Raw genomic sequence first — 13,957 nt, forward strand, 5'->3', positions numbered from 1 at the left:
AATCCACCTGACAATGCAGGGGACATGGGTTCAAGCCCTTGTCCAGGAAGCTACCACATGCCACGGAGCAACTAAGCCCGTGAGCCACAACTACTGAGCCTGAGCTCTAGAGCCCACGAGCCACAACTACTGAAGCCTGCGTGCTGAGAGCCCGTGCTCTGCAATGAGAAGCCATCACAGTGAGAAGCCACGCACCACAACGAAGAGTAGCCCCCACTCGCTGCAACTAGAGAAAGCCCATGCGCAGCAATGAAGACCCAATGCAGCCAAAAGTAAATAAATAAATAAATTTATTTATTTTAAAAAAATGGACAGAGCCTCAAAACAAATGGTAAAAGCAGACGAAATCACACAAAGAAAGATACACACACGCACACTCACAAAAAGAGGAGAAAGAAAAAAAAAGGAAGAGAGCAACCAAATATATAAACAAATCCACCAATGATAACAAGCACTTAAAACTAAACTAAAATAAAACCAAAAACGAAAATAGACATAAAACCAAAAACAAATTTGACACAGAAAGCAAACTCCAAGTCTACAGCTGCTCCCCAAAGTCAGCCTTTTTTGGGGAGCATTCATTGTCTATTCAGGTATTCCACATATACAGGGTTTACCAAGCCAATTGCAGGCATTTAGTCCGCTGCTCCTGAGGCTACACAGAGAAATTTCCCTTTCTATTCTTTGTTTGCACAGCTCCTGGGGTTCAGCTTTGGTTTTGGTCCCACCTCTGCGTGTAGGCCGCCCTCAGGCATCTGTTTCCTGCCCAGATAGGAGGGGGTTAAAGCAGTGGCTGATTAGAGCTCTCTTGCTCACTCAGGCCGAGGAGAGGGAGGAGGAGAGGGAGGGGTACGGCAGTCACAGATGGAATGCGGGGCGTGTCTGTGGCAGCAAAGGCCAGAGTGACACTGCAACAGCCTGAGGTGCACCATGTGTTCTCCTGGGGAAGTTGTCCCTGGATCACAGGACCCTGGCAGTGGCGAGCTGCACAGGCTCCCAGGAGGGTGTGGGTAGTGACCTGCACTTGCAAACAGGATCCTTGGTGGCAGCAGCAGCCCGTGCCTGCCTCTGGGGTCCGAGGTGATAGCCGCAGCTCGTGCCCATCTCTGGAGCTCACTTAGGTGGTGCTCTGGCACCTGTGGGAACACAGAGCAGGAAGCCCCTCTCCTCGCGCACTCCAAGACAATGGTCTTTTGCCTCTTCGGCAGGTCGAGACTTTTTCCCAGACTCCCTCCCGGCTAGCTGTGGTGCGCTAGCCCCCTTCAGGCTGTGTTCACGCAGCCAACCCCAGTCCTCTCCCTGGGGTCTGACCACCGAAGCCTGAGCCTCAGCTCCCAGCGCCCCCACTATGTTGCACTCCTAGGTGCAACACAGGAGCACCTCAATACATAAAAGCAAGTTTTAGAAGAATACTTGCAGTGATTTCATTTATAAAAATCTCAAAAACATCAAAACTAAACAATGTATTATCTAAGGAATCAAACATGGAAAAGCAAATGAATGATAAACACAAAATTCAGAATAGGGAGTTCCACTTGGGTGAGAGACACATAAGAGCCTTCTGGTTTTACTTGCTTTACTAATAATGTTCTTTTTAATAACTTAGGTGGTTAAGTATAGAGGCATTTACTGTATCATGTTTCTTTAGATCCTACGGATGACTTACTGTTAGTTTTTTATTCTATTCAACATCTAATAAAAACAAATGAGTAAAAAAAAAAAAAAAACAACTTACAGATCCTGACTTTAAGGTACTTAAAAACCTCAATTCAAAAGCAATACTAAATCACATAACTGCATTTATATTTTTCTCTACATATTAGTAGTGAACAAGGCAGAGTTATCAGTATTCAAATAGTTAAACACATCACTAGCACCAATTAGTGAAATAATCAGTAAGAAAATAAATCCCCATTCAGAGGAGGGAAAAAAAAAGCCATGCCATGTCTAAAACCTAATGGCACTTACATTTACCTATTTTACTGAATGATTTGAGCTCATAGCTTGATCAATAAAGCAGGATAACCTTCAGAATCTGATGCAAAGGGCTGCCCTTTTGTTCCTTTTATCAAGGCAGAACCAATAAATACAAGTTCAAAATATGGAAAAGTCTCTGTTGCCTCCCACTATATGATGATAAGGAAACTGTTAAAGTCACAAAATTTCACTTATACCCAAACCACTCTTTAGAGGCCTGAGCCTATGACCCAGATAAATGTCACACTAGCCAACTCCAGATGACAGGGATTTTAGGAATGCTTTCCAACAGACATGGCACAGCCCTGGTGTATCAGGAAGAAGACCCCACTGAACTTAACTATAAAACAGATAGGTTACTAGAGACAAAAACAGGAAAGAACTTTTTTTTTTTTAATGGTAAGAAGACTTTAACATGAGATCTACCCTCTTAACAATTGTTAAGTGTCAATAATAATTTACATTGGGACTTCCCTGGCAGTCCAGTGGTTAAGGCTCCACACTTCCAATGCAGGGGGCACAGGTTCAAGCCCTGGTCGGGGAACTAAGATCCCACATGCCGGAGGGCACAGCGAAAAAATTTATATATATATAATTTACATTGTTGTGGGTACAATGGTAAAGAGCAGATCTCTAGAGCTTATCCATCTTACTTGACTGAAATTTTATGCCTACTAATTAGTAACTCCCCATTTCCCCCTTCACCCAACCCCTGGCAACCACCCTTTGAGTGTCTGATTTTGACTATTTCAGGTACCTTTTGTAAGTGGAATCACACAATATTTGTCTTTCCGTGACTGACTTATTTCACTCTGCACAATGTCCTCCAGATGCATCCATGTTGTGGCACATTGCAAAATTCCCTTCTTTGTTAACACTGAATAGTATTCTGTTATGTATTTATACCACATTTTGTTTATTCATTCATCCATCCATGGATATGTAGGTTGTTTCCACAACTTAGCTATTGTGAATGGTGCACAAAGAGAAAACTCATTTGCAATGAATAATTGAGGGGAATTTTCAGAGGGCCCCCTTTCCTAGGTTCAACTATAGCTGCTAAATACACACATTGAGAAAGGCAGGCCTAGCTTACAGGGTGTGTTGAATTGTTCTTTATTCAAAGCCAGATCCGAGACTGATATCAATCAAAGAAAAAAAAGATTTATAATTGTTGAGCTGCCCAAGCATGAATAAGCAAATGCTTCATGTTAAAACTGTGAGGTCAAGAGAAGTTCAGGATCAAGCAGAAAGGATAATTATATTTATATTTGGTTACATTAAAACTTTAATATGGAGAGAATCCCAATGTTTGCTCTATAGAGTATTCCTGCCTATATTACATCAACTAAATGGATTTGCTATTAATACCAAAGACAATTCTTCATTTATAGAGAAGGAGCTACCATGCTAAAGCTCCTTCCTCCTGTCTAGAGCTGGGTATGTGTTTAGCAATGGGCTTATGTGTCTGTCATCCCCACCAAATTACTAAGACCAAACTAAAAATGTTGTAAGTGCCAAATCTGAAACAGACTCACCCCCCCCCCCAAAAAAAGTGACTAAAACTTCTACCACAAGCTATATGAATAGTATAAAATCACATCTACTTCCAATAGCCCTTCAATCTCTAAAACAGTAACTCAGAGTTAAAGATTTGTTCAACTTTTGATTATTTACCAACCAAATGATGCTTGCTTTTCACAAGTTCTACTGGAATAAAAGTATAATTCATGACGAGCATTTATAATACAAACATGTCAATAAAAGGAGATCTCCATTCACCACCAGAAGTTTCTCCAACTAGTAACAATCCATGGACTACACTGTGAGAACTACTAGCAGCTTGGGGTGGTTCAATCCTTGGTTCCTGGGTTCCTGTACCAGTCTTACTATTATCCTATACTCCCGAGTAAATCAAAATGATTTAAATTTCACAAGAACATTTATTGAAGAGCAGTTAAACAGTAGCTAAAAGAATTGGAAAGAAAGTAAATTCATAAGTGAGTAAATAAAGGACGGTACTACACCTATCACGTTGTATATTAGTCCAGCCACTACAAAGGATAATGTAAATGTAGCTATTATGGACATTCCCAATGTATTAGTTAAGACATAAAAGTTAGCAAATCCCCTAAGATTATGTATATTATGGTACCATTCTGACAAAAACACATGCAAGTATATGCACATAAATATATATAAGAAAATATAAATGTGTTTGTAAGAATACCCATCAAAAAACTCACAGAAATAATCACTGGGTAACTTTTCACCTGCATTTTCTAATTTTTTCTAAAGCGAAAGTTATTTTTCCTTAAAAAAAAAATCACAACCTCTCTAGACCTTCATCCTATTCATTTTTTAATAAGAAGCTAAGACAGTTGTACCCAAACACCTATCTTACAGCAATATCTAGGCATAGTGTGAGGTAATGTGAGGAATTTAAAGAAAATCCCTAGAAATAAAAAGTATAATATGGTAATACCTCCAAGGAGGATGAAGATGAGTTCCAGAAACACTCTGCATTCTCAGGAACTTTGTTACCAAAGGAGAAAGCGTTTTAGAGGGCAGGTCTGCATTTCAAAGATGCTACATGTTGGAAGGGCAATTCCTTCCTCACTTTCCAACTCCAACATACAAGATGCCCACCCACTCACTTTCTTACTGAAGACCCAATCAGTCACCTTACATCACCACTGCTTCCTTGAAAGAACCTATTGCAAGAATTTGTTCAAAATGTTCATAACAAATGATGCTTCTCCTTAAACACTTTTTCTGTATTTCATAGAATATGTTTATTTACTGCTTATATTTTTATTTTTTTAAAATACATCTTTATTGCAGTATAATTGCTTCACAATGCTGGGTTAGTTTCTGTTGTATAACAAAGTGAATCAGCCATATGCATACATATGTCCCCATATCCCCTCCCTCTTGAGCCTCCCTCCCACCCTCCCTATCCCACCCCTGTAGGTGGTCGCAAAGCAAAGAGCTGATCTCCCTGTGCTATGCTGATGCTTCCCACTAGCTATCTATTTTACATTTGGTAGTGTATATATGTCAATGCTACTCTCACTTTCTCCCAGCTTCTCCCTCTCCCCACACCATGTCAAGTCCATTCTCTATATCTACGTCTTTATTCCTGCCCTGCCACTAGGTTCATCAGTACCATTTCTATTTTTTGTTAGATTCCATATATATGCGTTAGCACATGGTATTTGTTTTTCCTTCTGACTTACTTCCCTCTGCATGACAGACTCTAGGCCCATCCACCTCACTACAAATAACTCAATTTCGTTTCTTTTTATGGCTGAGTAATATTACATTGTATATTTGTGCCACATCTTTATCCATTCATCTGTTGATGGACATTTAGGTTGCTTCCATGTCCTGGCTATTGTAAATAGTGCTGCAATGAACATTGTGGTACGTGTCTCTTTTTGAATTATGGTTTTCTCAGGGTATATGCCCAGTAGTGGGATTGCTGGGTCATATGGCACTTCTGTTTTTGGTTTTTTAAGGAACCTCCATACTGTTCTCCATAGTGGTTGTATCAATTTACATTCCCATCAAGAGTGCAGCATTCCACCACACCCTTTCCAGCATTTATTGTTTCTAGATTTTTTGATAATGGCCATTCTGACCAGTGTGAGCTGATACCTCATTGTAGTTTTGATTTGCATTTCTCTAATGATTAGTAATGTTGAGCATCTTTTCATGTGCCTCTTGGCCATCTGTATGTCTTCTTTGGTGAAATGTCTATTTAGGTCTTCTGCCCATTTTTTGATTGGGTTGTTTATTTTTTTTGATATTGAGCTCCATGAGCAGTTTGTATATTTTGGAGATTAATCCTTTATCCGATGTTTCATTTGCAAATATTTTCTCCCATTCTGAGGGTTGTCTTTTCATCTTGTTTATGGTTTCTTTTGCTATGCAAAAGCTTTTAAGTTTAATTAGGGTCCATTTGTTTATTTTTATTTTCATCACTCTAGGAGTCCTTAAACATTTTTAAACCTTCCTTATATCTGACTGTAATAGTATTAGACATAAGGCTATATGTGTAATAAAACTATTTACTGAACACTGTGTGAGGAACTTCACATGCTCTTATTCACCTTCACCTCAGCTCCATAAAGAGGGTGTACCATTAGCCCTCCCATAAAATAGGAGATGACTTACCCAAGGACATGGTCACAAAAATTTTAAACGCAGGTCAGACTCCAAACCCAGGCAGGCTCCTTCCACTTATACTATACTACCTTTTAAGTTCTTATGCCTTATGAAGGGCTGCAAATCACTCAGGTCCTTCTCAGCAGATCCTTCAACTAAGGACAAGATAGCATCTGCCCTGGGGTGTTCACTAAGGGCTTGATTGCTCTTTGCTTTTCCTTCTCAGGCCCAATGACCTTTCTTCTTTCATTTAATGAACTGAGTGCCTGTGTACAAGGCACCTAAAAGAAATACAAAAATGAGTACAGCACAGCCTCCATCCTCAAAAAACTCTTACGAACTGTTAGGGACTACAAGTAAACTACTGAACTACTATTAAAATTGGTCAACTAGGGCTTCCCTGGTGGCGCAGTGGTTGAGAGTCCGCCTGCCGATGCAGGGGACATGGGTTCGTGTCCCGGTCCGGGAGGATTCCACATGCCGCAGAGCGGCTGGGCCCGTGAGCCATGGCTGCTGAGCCTGCGCGTCTGAAGCCTGTGCTCTGCAACGGGAGAGGCCACAACAGTGAGAGGCCCGTGTACCACAAAAAAAGGAAAAAAAAAAAAAAATTGGTCAACTACTATTGAATAAGATGGATACATCTATAAAGAAATACCATCAAACATCAAGAACTCCTGAAAAGCTCGATTTCAAGTAAAACGGGTTTTACTCATTAAAGGACCAAAATTTTTCTTAAGATTAAGCATCCTAAATAAAAATATTTCTATCTTCTTAAGCATAAACTCAGTATAACAATTAAAAGAGCTAACACTGATGAAATGCACTGCTAGGCTAAGTGTTTTACATACACTTAGTATTTAGTCTTTAGTATTTAGTACCAACCCTGAGGTTGGTACTATTCATAGACCCATTTTAAAAGGCTATAACAAAAAACAAAGGTTATCTACCTAAAGCACACAGCTAGTAAGTAATGGAGCTGTGATTCAAATGCAGTAGTCTACCTCTTTATTCTGCCTTTTGATACAATGACTCAAGCATTTATCAACCATCTATTGCATAGAGCATTGTGTTGAGAAATGAGCATAGGGAAGTGAACAAGAGAGCTTCTTCATGACCTCACCTTCTGATTAAAAGACAGATAAACAAGAACAAAAATGAAATAATTACAGATTGTATAAAATATTATAAAGGGAATAAGGTGGTGTGACAGGGTAACCGGGAAAGGCTTACTTCTGTTACGGCTCTTGCAGTTTTGTTCGGTTTGTTCCCAAAGACAAGCTGGCCAGATAGCCAGGCTGGGGACCAGAGGAGCAAGGAGAAGAGAAAAGACAGACCACTGCCAGAGAAGATGATCAGAGAAGTGGCACGAAGCCCTAGTTTCATCACAAATGTGGAAACTGGCTTAGGAGAAGTTAATGATTGATCAAGGTCTCAAGCTGGGACTGAAAGAATAGCTGTGATTTCAGAAGACAGGTGACATTCTGGGTAAAGGAAAGAGTATAAATACAGCCTCTGGTTAGAGCAAGAGAATAAAGGTGGACTCAGAAGAGGTGCCCTGACTATGGGGCTAGAATCCTGCAAGCAATGGTAACTCCATTTGTTATAGGTGGTGGTAAGCATAGTCAGACTGTGCTATGCTAGGGGAGAAATAACTTCTGTACAAAAGGTTTTCTTCCTTTGATTTTTTTTGTGTGGGTGTGGGTGTTTATTTGCAAGGTGGGAAACTACAGCAGGGAAATGAACTAAGAGAAACTGGTGAGAAATTTTTTAAACTGACTAAAGGAGGTAGTAACAGAAATGAAGAAAGAGCTTCGAGTACCAGTCAGGATGTGTTTGACTACAGGTATAACAATGGGACTAGAAATATACCTGCAGAATCCAACATGAAATACCTACCGTACTGAATAAACCCTGCATGTTTTCACAAATGTGTTGTCATTTTTCCATAAACCCCAATGAGCCAATGTTCTTTCTACTGAATAATGCCATGCCTAAGAGAATATCACCCATCCCTGATGAATATGGCTTCATAGTATCTTTTAAAAATCCCAGCAGGTAAGTCTGTGTACATATTAATTCACTTAACATTACCAAATGCCAACTAAATTTAAGCACAACATAAACCACATTAGTCTACTCATGCGGTACACAATTTCCAAAGATAAACTACTGGTTTTTTGTTTTAAGTCCAGGTCCCACACAGGCCTCAACAAATTATAGAATTTGAAAATTATTTTAAAGAAACAAAAGGACTCAGACCAGTTTTAGCATGTTGAGTAGTCCCAATGCTATTTTTAAAATGAGCAACACTTCTCCATATGCAACTTTTTCCAAATAATACTAACAAGGCCAAGGATCATATCCTATCTGAAAACAGCACCTGTACAACATAGCTAGGATCTCTTCCAACAGCTTATCTACAACTGCCGGACCTTAAGGGTTTTATTTATACGTTAATTTTACATACATCTTTATGTTTACACAGTTTATATTTGAAATATTTATATTATTGCTCTTATATATTTGTTTTCCTTCTATTCGTTTATATTTTTATATATAACAGTGCTACAGTGTACTGACGGCCTTTAAAAAGAACCTCCTTAGGTTTTACCAAGATTTCACATTCATTGGATAATTTGGGCCTCAGAACGACCTTGTGAAATATGCAAGTAAAAGTATCATCTTCCCCTCTGCACAGAGGTGCTCAGAAAGATTAAGTAACTTGACTACTTCAAGATCTCACAGTCGGCGGCAAGGGCAGGGCCCTGACCATGCCTTCAGACTCTTTGTTCATGCTCTCCTCCCCGCGGGACACTACCGATTTAGTACCTGAATATTCACGTGCCTCTCTTCAACAAATCCGGACTGTAACTAAAAGCCGTACCAATGCCGCCGGGCCAATACTCCGGGCGTCTAAATGCAGCCGGAACACTAGTGCTCTTCAGTAAACATAAACACCAGCACACGTTGCAGTCCGGACCCCATTCGGTGCTGGCTTCGCTCCACCGCACAAAACTTGTTAAAATACACTACGGCTTTAAAGCATAACTCTTAATGGAACTGTCTTTTTCACTCAGTGGTAAATTCAGTAAATCAGAGGTGACTCATACTGTTAACTTATGTTTTTGTAAATTAATAATTTTGGATGCCAAAGGAAAAGAATGAATTACACAGATCCCTCTCCATCCCCAACCCCAAAGTTGCCGAAGTGTCAATGCGCAGCAGTAAAAGCTACGGACAGAGGTGGGTGGGGCTGGAGCTAGTATACCTCCTCTCTGCGACCCCCACCGTCCCAGGTAACTCACTCTTCAAAGGCCAACGGGTCTCTTCCGACCCCCAATTCCGTAGGGACCAGAGTGACTACCCGGCCCCGCAGCCCCCAGCGACCAAGACCAGAGCCCTGCCGGGAGCTGCAGCTGTGACGACTCGCACAGCTGGGGCTGCCCCCTTCCCCCGGCGTCCCCACCTGTCCCGGGTAGCCCGCACACCTGGCAGCCCCAGCCCGGGCAGAGGATGCGCGGTGAGAACCGGCCCCTCAACGCGGGGCCCCAGTGCGGCCGAGCGACCCAGGGCAAGTCCGCTTCCGCCCCCAGCCCACATGGCCGCGGCCGCCCGCGCCCGTACCCAGCGTGCGCCCCGCGCGGCCGGGGTCCGGTGGGGCCCCAGATCCCCCGGAGGAGAGAGGGGGCGGCGGCGCTTCAGACTGTGGAGAGGAGGAAGCGCGGCCGGCGCGACCGCGGGGGGAAGAGGAGGAGCGTGTCCCGACCGGCCGCGAGGTCAGGCGGAGAGGGGAAGGGGGGCGGCGGCGGCGCCGCTGGGAAGCGGGAGTCTACCTGCGAGCAGAAGTACGAGCCCTGTATCCCCAGCTTGATGCAGGTGGGACACTGGAGCTTGGCCTCACTGCTGCAACCGTCCGTCTCACACACACGGGTCTCCACGGCCGCCATGCTGGCTGGCTGATGGAGGAGCACCTCACCGAGGAAGAGGGGGAGGAGGGAAGGAGGAACTGCTGGGCAGAAGGAGGGCAGGGGTGGGGAGAGAGGCCGAGCCAGGGGAGGAGCTCGGCCCGCCAGGCCTGGGCGCGGGAGGAGGAGGAGCGCCGGACCTGCCCAGACCACGCTGCGCGCCCCGCCCCCGCCCCGCGCGCGCAGCTGGAGCCCCGCCCCACGGCCTTGGCCCCGCCCCCGCCCGAGGCCCCAGCCTTTTCGCGGCCCGCGTGCACGTGGGGGCCGTAAGGGTACCTGGCAGAGCGTTCGGCTCCTCCGTGCTGTCCTTCTTGTAGCCGCGGCCAGCGCGACCTCTCGGCGCTCGGCGGAGAAGGCCAGGTGCGGCCAACTGGGAGAGGCCCTCTCAGTGCCTAGAGAGAGCTCCCCAGTCGTCCCTTACTGACTGGATCCCAGGGTCTTGAACGTCTCCCATACTCTCAGGCGGTTGGAAAGGGCGCTCCATTCCTCTGTGTTGGTCCACCTGGCAACTCCTTGGAAAAGGAAAGTAATTCCCTTTTTAAAGTTCTGTTTCTCGCGGATAGTGTCTGATCTGAGGCCTGAGGACCACCGCTCATTCACAAAAAAAGGAAGCCAGGGAACTGTCAATGGAGAGGTGGGCTGGGACTCGTGCCGGATTTTTTTTCACGCCACCGCCCCTCCATTCACAATGTACAGTGCTACTGATGGTAACACAACTACTAGGTAGTCAATACAAACCGTAGTTTTTTGTATTATCCCAGTTGATAGTTTAAGAGGTAAATAGGGGAAAATTGTGTTTATCATGAAATATCAGAGTTAAAGGGAGCTTTAGAGTTCATCTAATGCTAACCTCTTGCCTAAATCTCTTCAACTACATCCCGGATCTGCCATTTTCTAATTTGTGCTTGAATACCTCCTGTCACCAGGGAAGAGAGAGGAACTAGTATTTTTTTTCTGATAAATTTTTGTAATAATTTTTATTGAAGTTTAGTTGCTTTACGATGTTTTGTTAGTTTCAGCTGTACCGTAAAATGAATCAGTTATATGTATACATATATCCACTCTTTTTTAGATTTTCTTCCCATTTAGGAAGTATTTATTGATTATCAACTTGTTAGGGCAAGTTCGTGTACCCAACGCACAGTGAGGAGGAACAAACCAAAACGTGGGCGTTTGGAGCAGAGAAAGGTTTATTGCAGGGCCACTAAGGAGACAGGTGACTCATTGCTCTAAAAGAAAACCCCAAACTCCTTGAAGGGTTTCAGCAAAGCATTTTTTTTAAAGGGGGGGGCTGGGGGAGGAGTTGCAAGGTATGTGATCAGCTCATGCACAATTCTCTGATTGGCTGAAGGTGCAGGCAACAGGGAGGTGTCACAGGGATTAACATTATCAGTCCTTAGGCTATGGGGAGGCCTGGGGCTATGTGCTCATGGTCATCAAGTAGTTAATACCTTCCTTTCAGTGGGGGGTTTTCACATCTGTAAAACAACTCCAGAAATGTGCATGAAATGCTGTTATCTAGGTACTTCAGAGAGGAACTAAAGAAGAGGATATGAGAAAAGGCCCCATAGCGACCTGCTCCATTACAAACTAAGTGCTGTGAACTTTGTGTTATCTAATCCATATTTTTAAAAAACTTTCCATATGTGATAGATGAGAAAAGCTCTTTTTTTTGTTTGTTTTGTGTTTTTTTGGCTGTGTTGGGTCTTCGTTGCTGTGCGCAAGCTTTCTCTAGTTGCGGTGAGCAGGAGCTACTCTTCGTTGCGGTGCGTGGGCTTCTTATTGTCGTGGCTTCTCTTGTTGCAGAGCACAGGCTCTAGGCGCGTAGGCTTCAGTAGTTGTGGCACGTGGGCTCAGTAGTTGTAGCTTGTGGGCTGTAGAGTGCAGGCTCAGTAGTTGTGGCGCACGGGCTTAGTTGCTCCGCGCATGTGGGATCTTCCCGGACCAGAGCTCGAACCCGTGTCCCCTGCATTGGCAAGCAGATTCTTAACCAGTGCATCACCAGGGGAGCCCTCATATTTTATTTTTAATTGCTTTGTTTTGTTATATAAGCAATAAAATAATGTAATAAAATCAAATAATAAATTTTAAAATGTTATATACACATAAGCAAAAAAGAAATCAAGCACCAAGTATATGTATATATGTATATGTATGTGTATATGCTATGTGTATATGCACATATAGTACATATATATAGAATATTTTTAAACAAAAACTGGACCGTACTATTCAGAGTATTTAGTTACCTGTTTGTTCAAGTTGTGAACTTCCTTTATTGCCATCAGATATACATTTTTCCAGGGAATTCCCTGGTGGTCCAGTGGTTAGGACTCCACACTTCCACTGCAGGGGTCATGGTTTGATCCCTGGTTGGGGAACTAAAACCCCATATGCTGCGCAGTGCAACCAAAAAAATATATATATATATATATGTACTTTCTGCACATAATTTTAATGTCTGCATAATATTCTATTGTATAATTTACTGAGCCAAATTAACTAATAATAGACATTTAGGTTATTTTTATTTGTTATGGATTATAAACAAGGCTTCTGTGAGTACCTTTTTAGTTCAAACTTTACATAAATCCTTACTTACTTAGGATATAGTCTTAAAAGTGGAATTGCTGCATCAAAAGATTGTCACTGTTGTTTATTCTTTTTTATATAGTTTGCCAAATTTTTCCTCAGAAAGTGTGTACAAATTTACACTCTGGTCAGAACTGTATTAGAGATCTTATTTCCTGAGACCTTACTAGTGCTAGGTATGATCTATTTTTAATGTTTTTCATTTTGATAAATATGTAAATCTATTTGTTTTTAGATTATAGTAAGGCTGAACATTTTTCTATGATTATAGCACTTCCATTTCTTCTTTTATGTGTTTGCTTTTATTTGTTAAAATTTCTTTTTCGCAGAACAATACTAAAAAAAGAGTCGACACAAATTGGCCACAGTACCATCACCTAAACACATCAACGTTTCATCTGTCCTAGTTACCTTCAATCCTTATTCACTTGCATATTAAATGTTTACATATTTGCAGTCATTGATGGAATATTTTGCTCTGCATTTTCACATAGCACTATGCCATGGATTACTCTTAGATTTAGAGAAACAGTAAGTCCCATTCCTTTTCTATACGATAGCTCTTTATGTATTTGGTACTATCATGTCTTATGGTTTGTCAGTTCTTACAATATTCCCTTGTATTTTATAGTATGTTTAGATCCCTTGTAATCTTTGTCCATCTACTGTGGAGGAATTCCAGTTTGTTGACCTCTGATGGGTTGTGTCCAGGACTGAGCTAATCAAATAGAGGAACAGGAATTTCTGAAAATTCTAGTTCAAAAGACCCTCAGCGTTCTTCGCAGGCACAGAGAGACTAGAAACTCTCCTGCTCTTGCTGGCCATCTCCTCTGGAGGCTGCTGCTTCCTTGCATCTTTAGGAAAGCAGTGTTTGGGGCAGTTAAGAGCCCAGATGTTGTATTAAGATAGGCACACCTGGGTTGAAACCTCTACCTACATACCCCCTTCCTTAGTCATGTTTCCATGGGCCACTTGTTTAACCTCATTTTCCATATCAGAAAAATACAGATTAGAGTACCTACCTCATAGAGTTTTGTCATAATTAATTTGGAAAGACTTTGTGAAGTGCTTAAGAGACCAATAAGTTATAATTATTATCAATACTAGTTAGCCTTGCCATCAGCTCCTCTTTCTTTGCTCCCCTTCACCCCCACAAGACAAGCTATTGAGTGATATAAACTTCTTAAGACCACCTTTATGGCTGGTTTTGGTTTTGGGTTGGGTTTTTTTTTGAGTTTTTTTGGCTGTGTTGG

At 42.3% G+C, this 13,957-nt stretch overlaps 1 protein-coding gene across 1 annotated transcript in view; it reads right to left on the bottom strand.

Moving 5' to 3' along the window:
• Positions 1 to 10,178, bottom strand: part of METAP1 (methionyl aminopeptidase 1) — a 65,941-nt gene extending 55,763 nt beyond the window's left edge. The window contains exon 1 of the mRNA XM_082638023.1: positions 9,981 to 10,178. Within this exon, the coding sequence (XP_082494149.1) occupies positions 9,981 to 10,094 (114 nt within the window). The 5' untranslated portion in view covers positions 10,095 to 10,178. The remainder of the gene's footprint in view (positions 1 to 9,980) is intronic.
• Positions 10,179 to 13,957: the final 3,779 nt, after the last annotated feature.

The sequence above is a fragment of the Mesoplodon mirus genome (genome assembly GCF_964341445.2).
Source record: "Mesoplodon mirus genome assembly, chromosome: 2".
Classification (NCBI taxonomy): Eukaryota; Metazoa; Chordata; class Mammalia; order Artiodactyla; family Ziphiidae; genus Mesoplodon; species Mesoplodon mirus.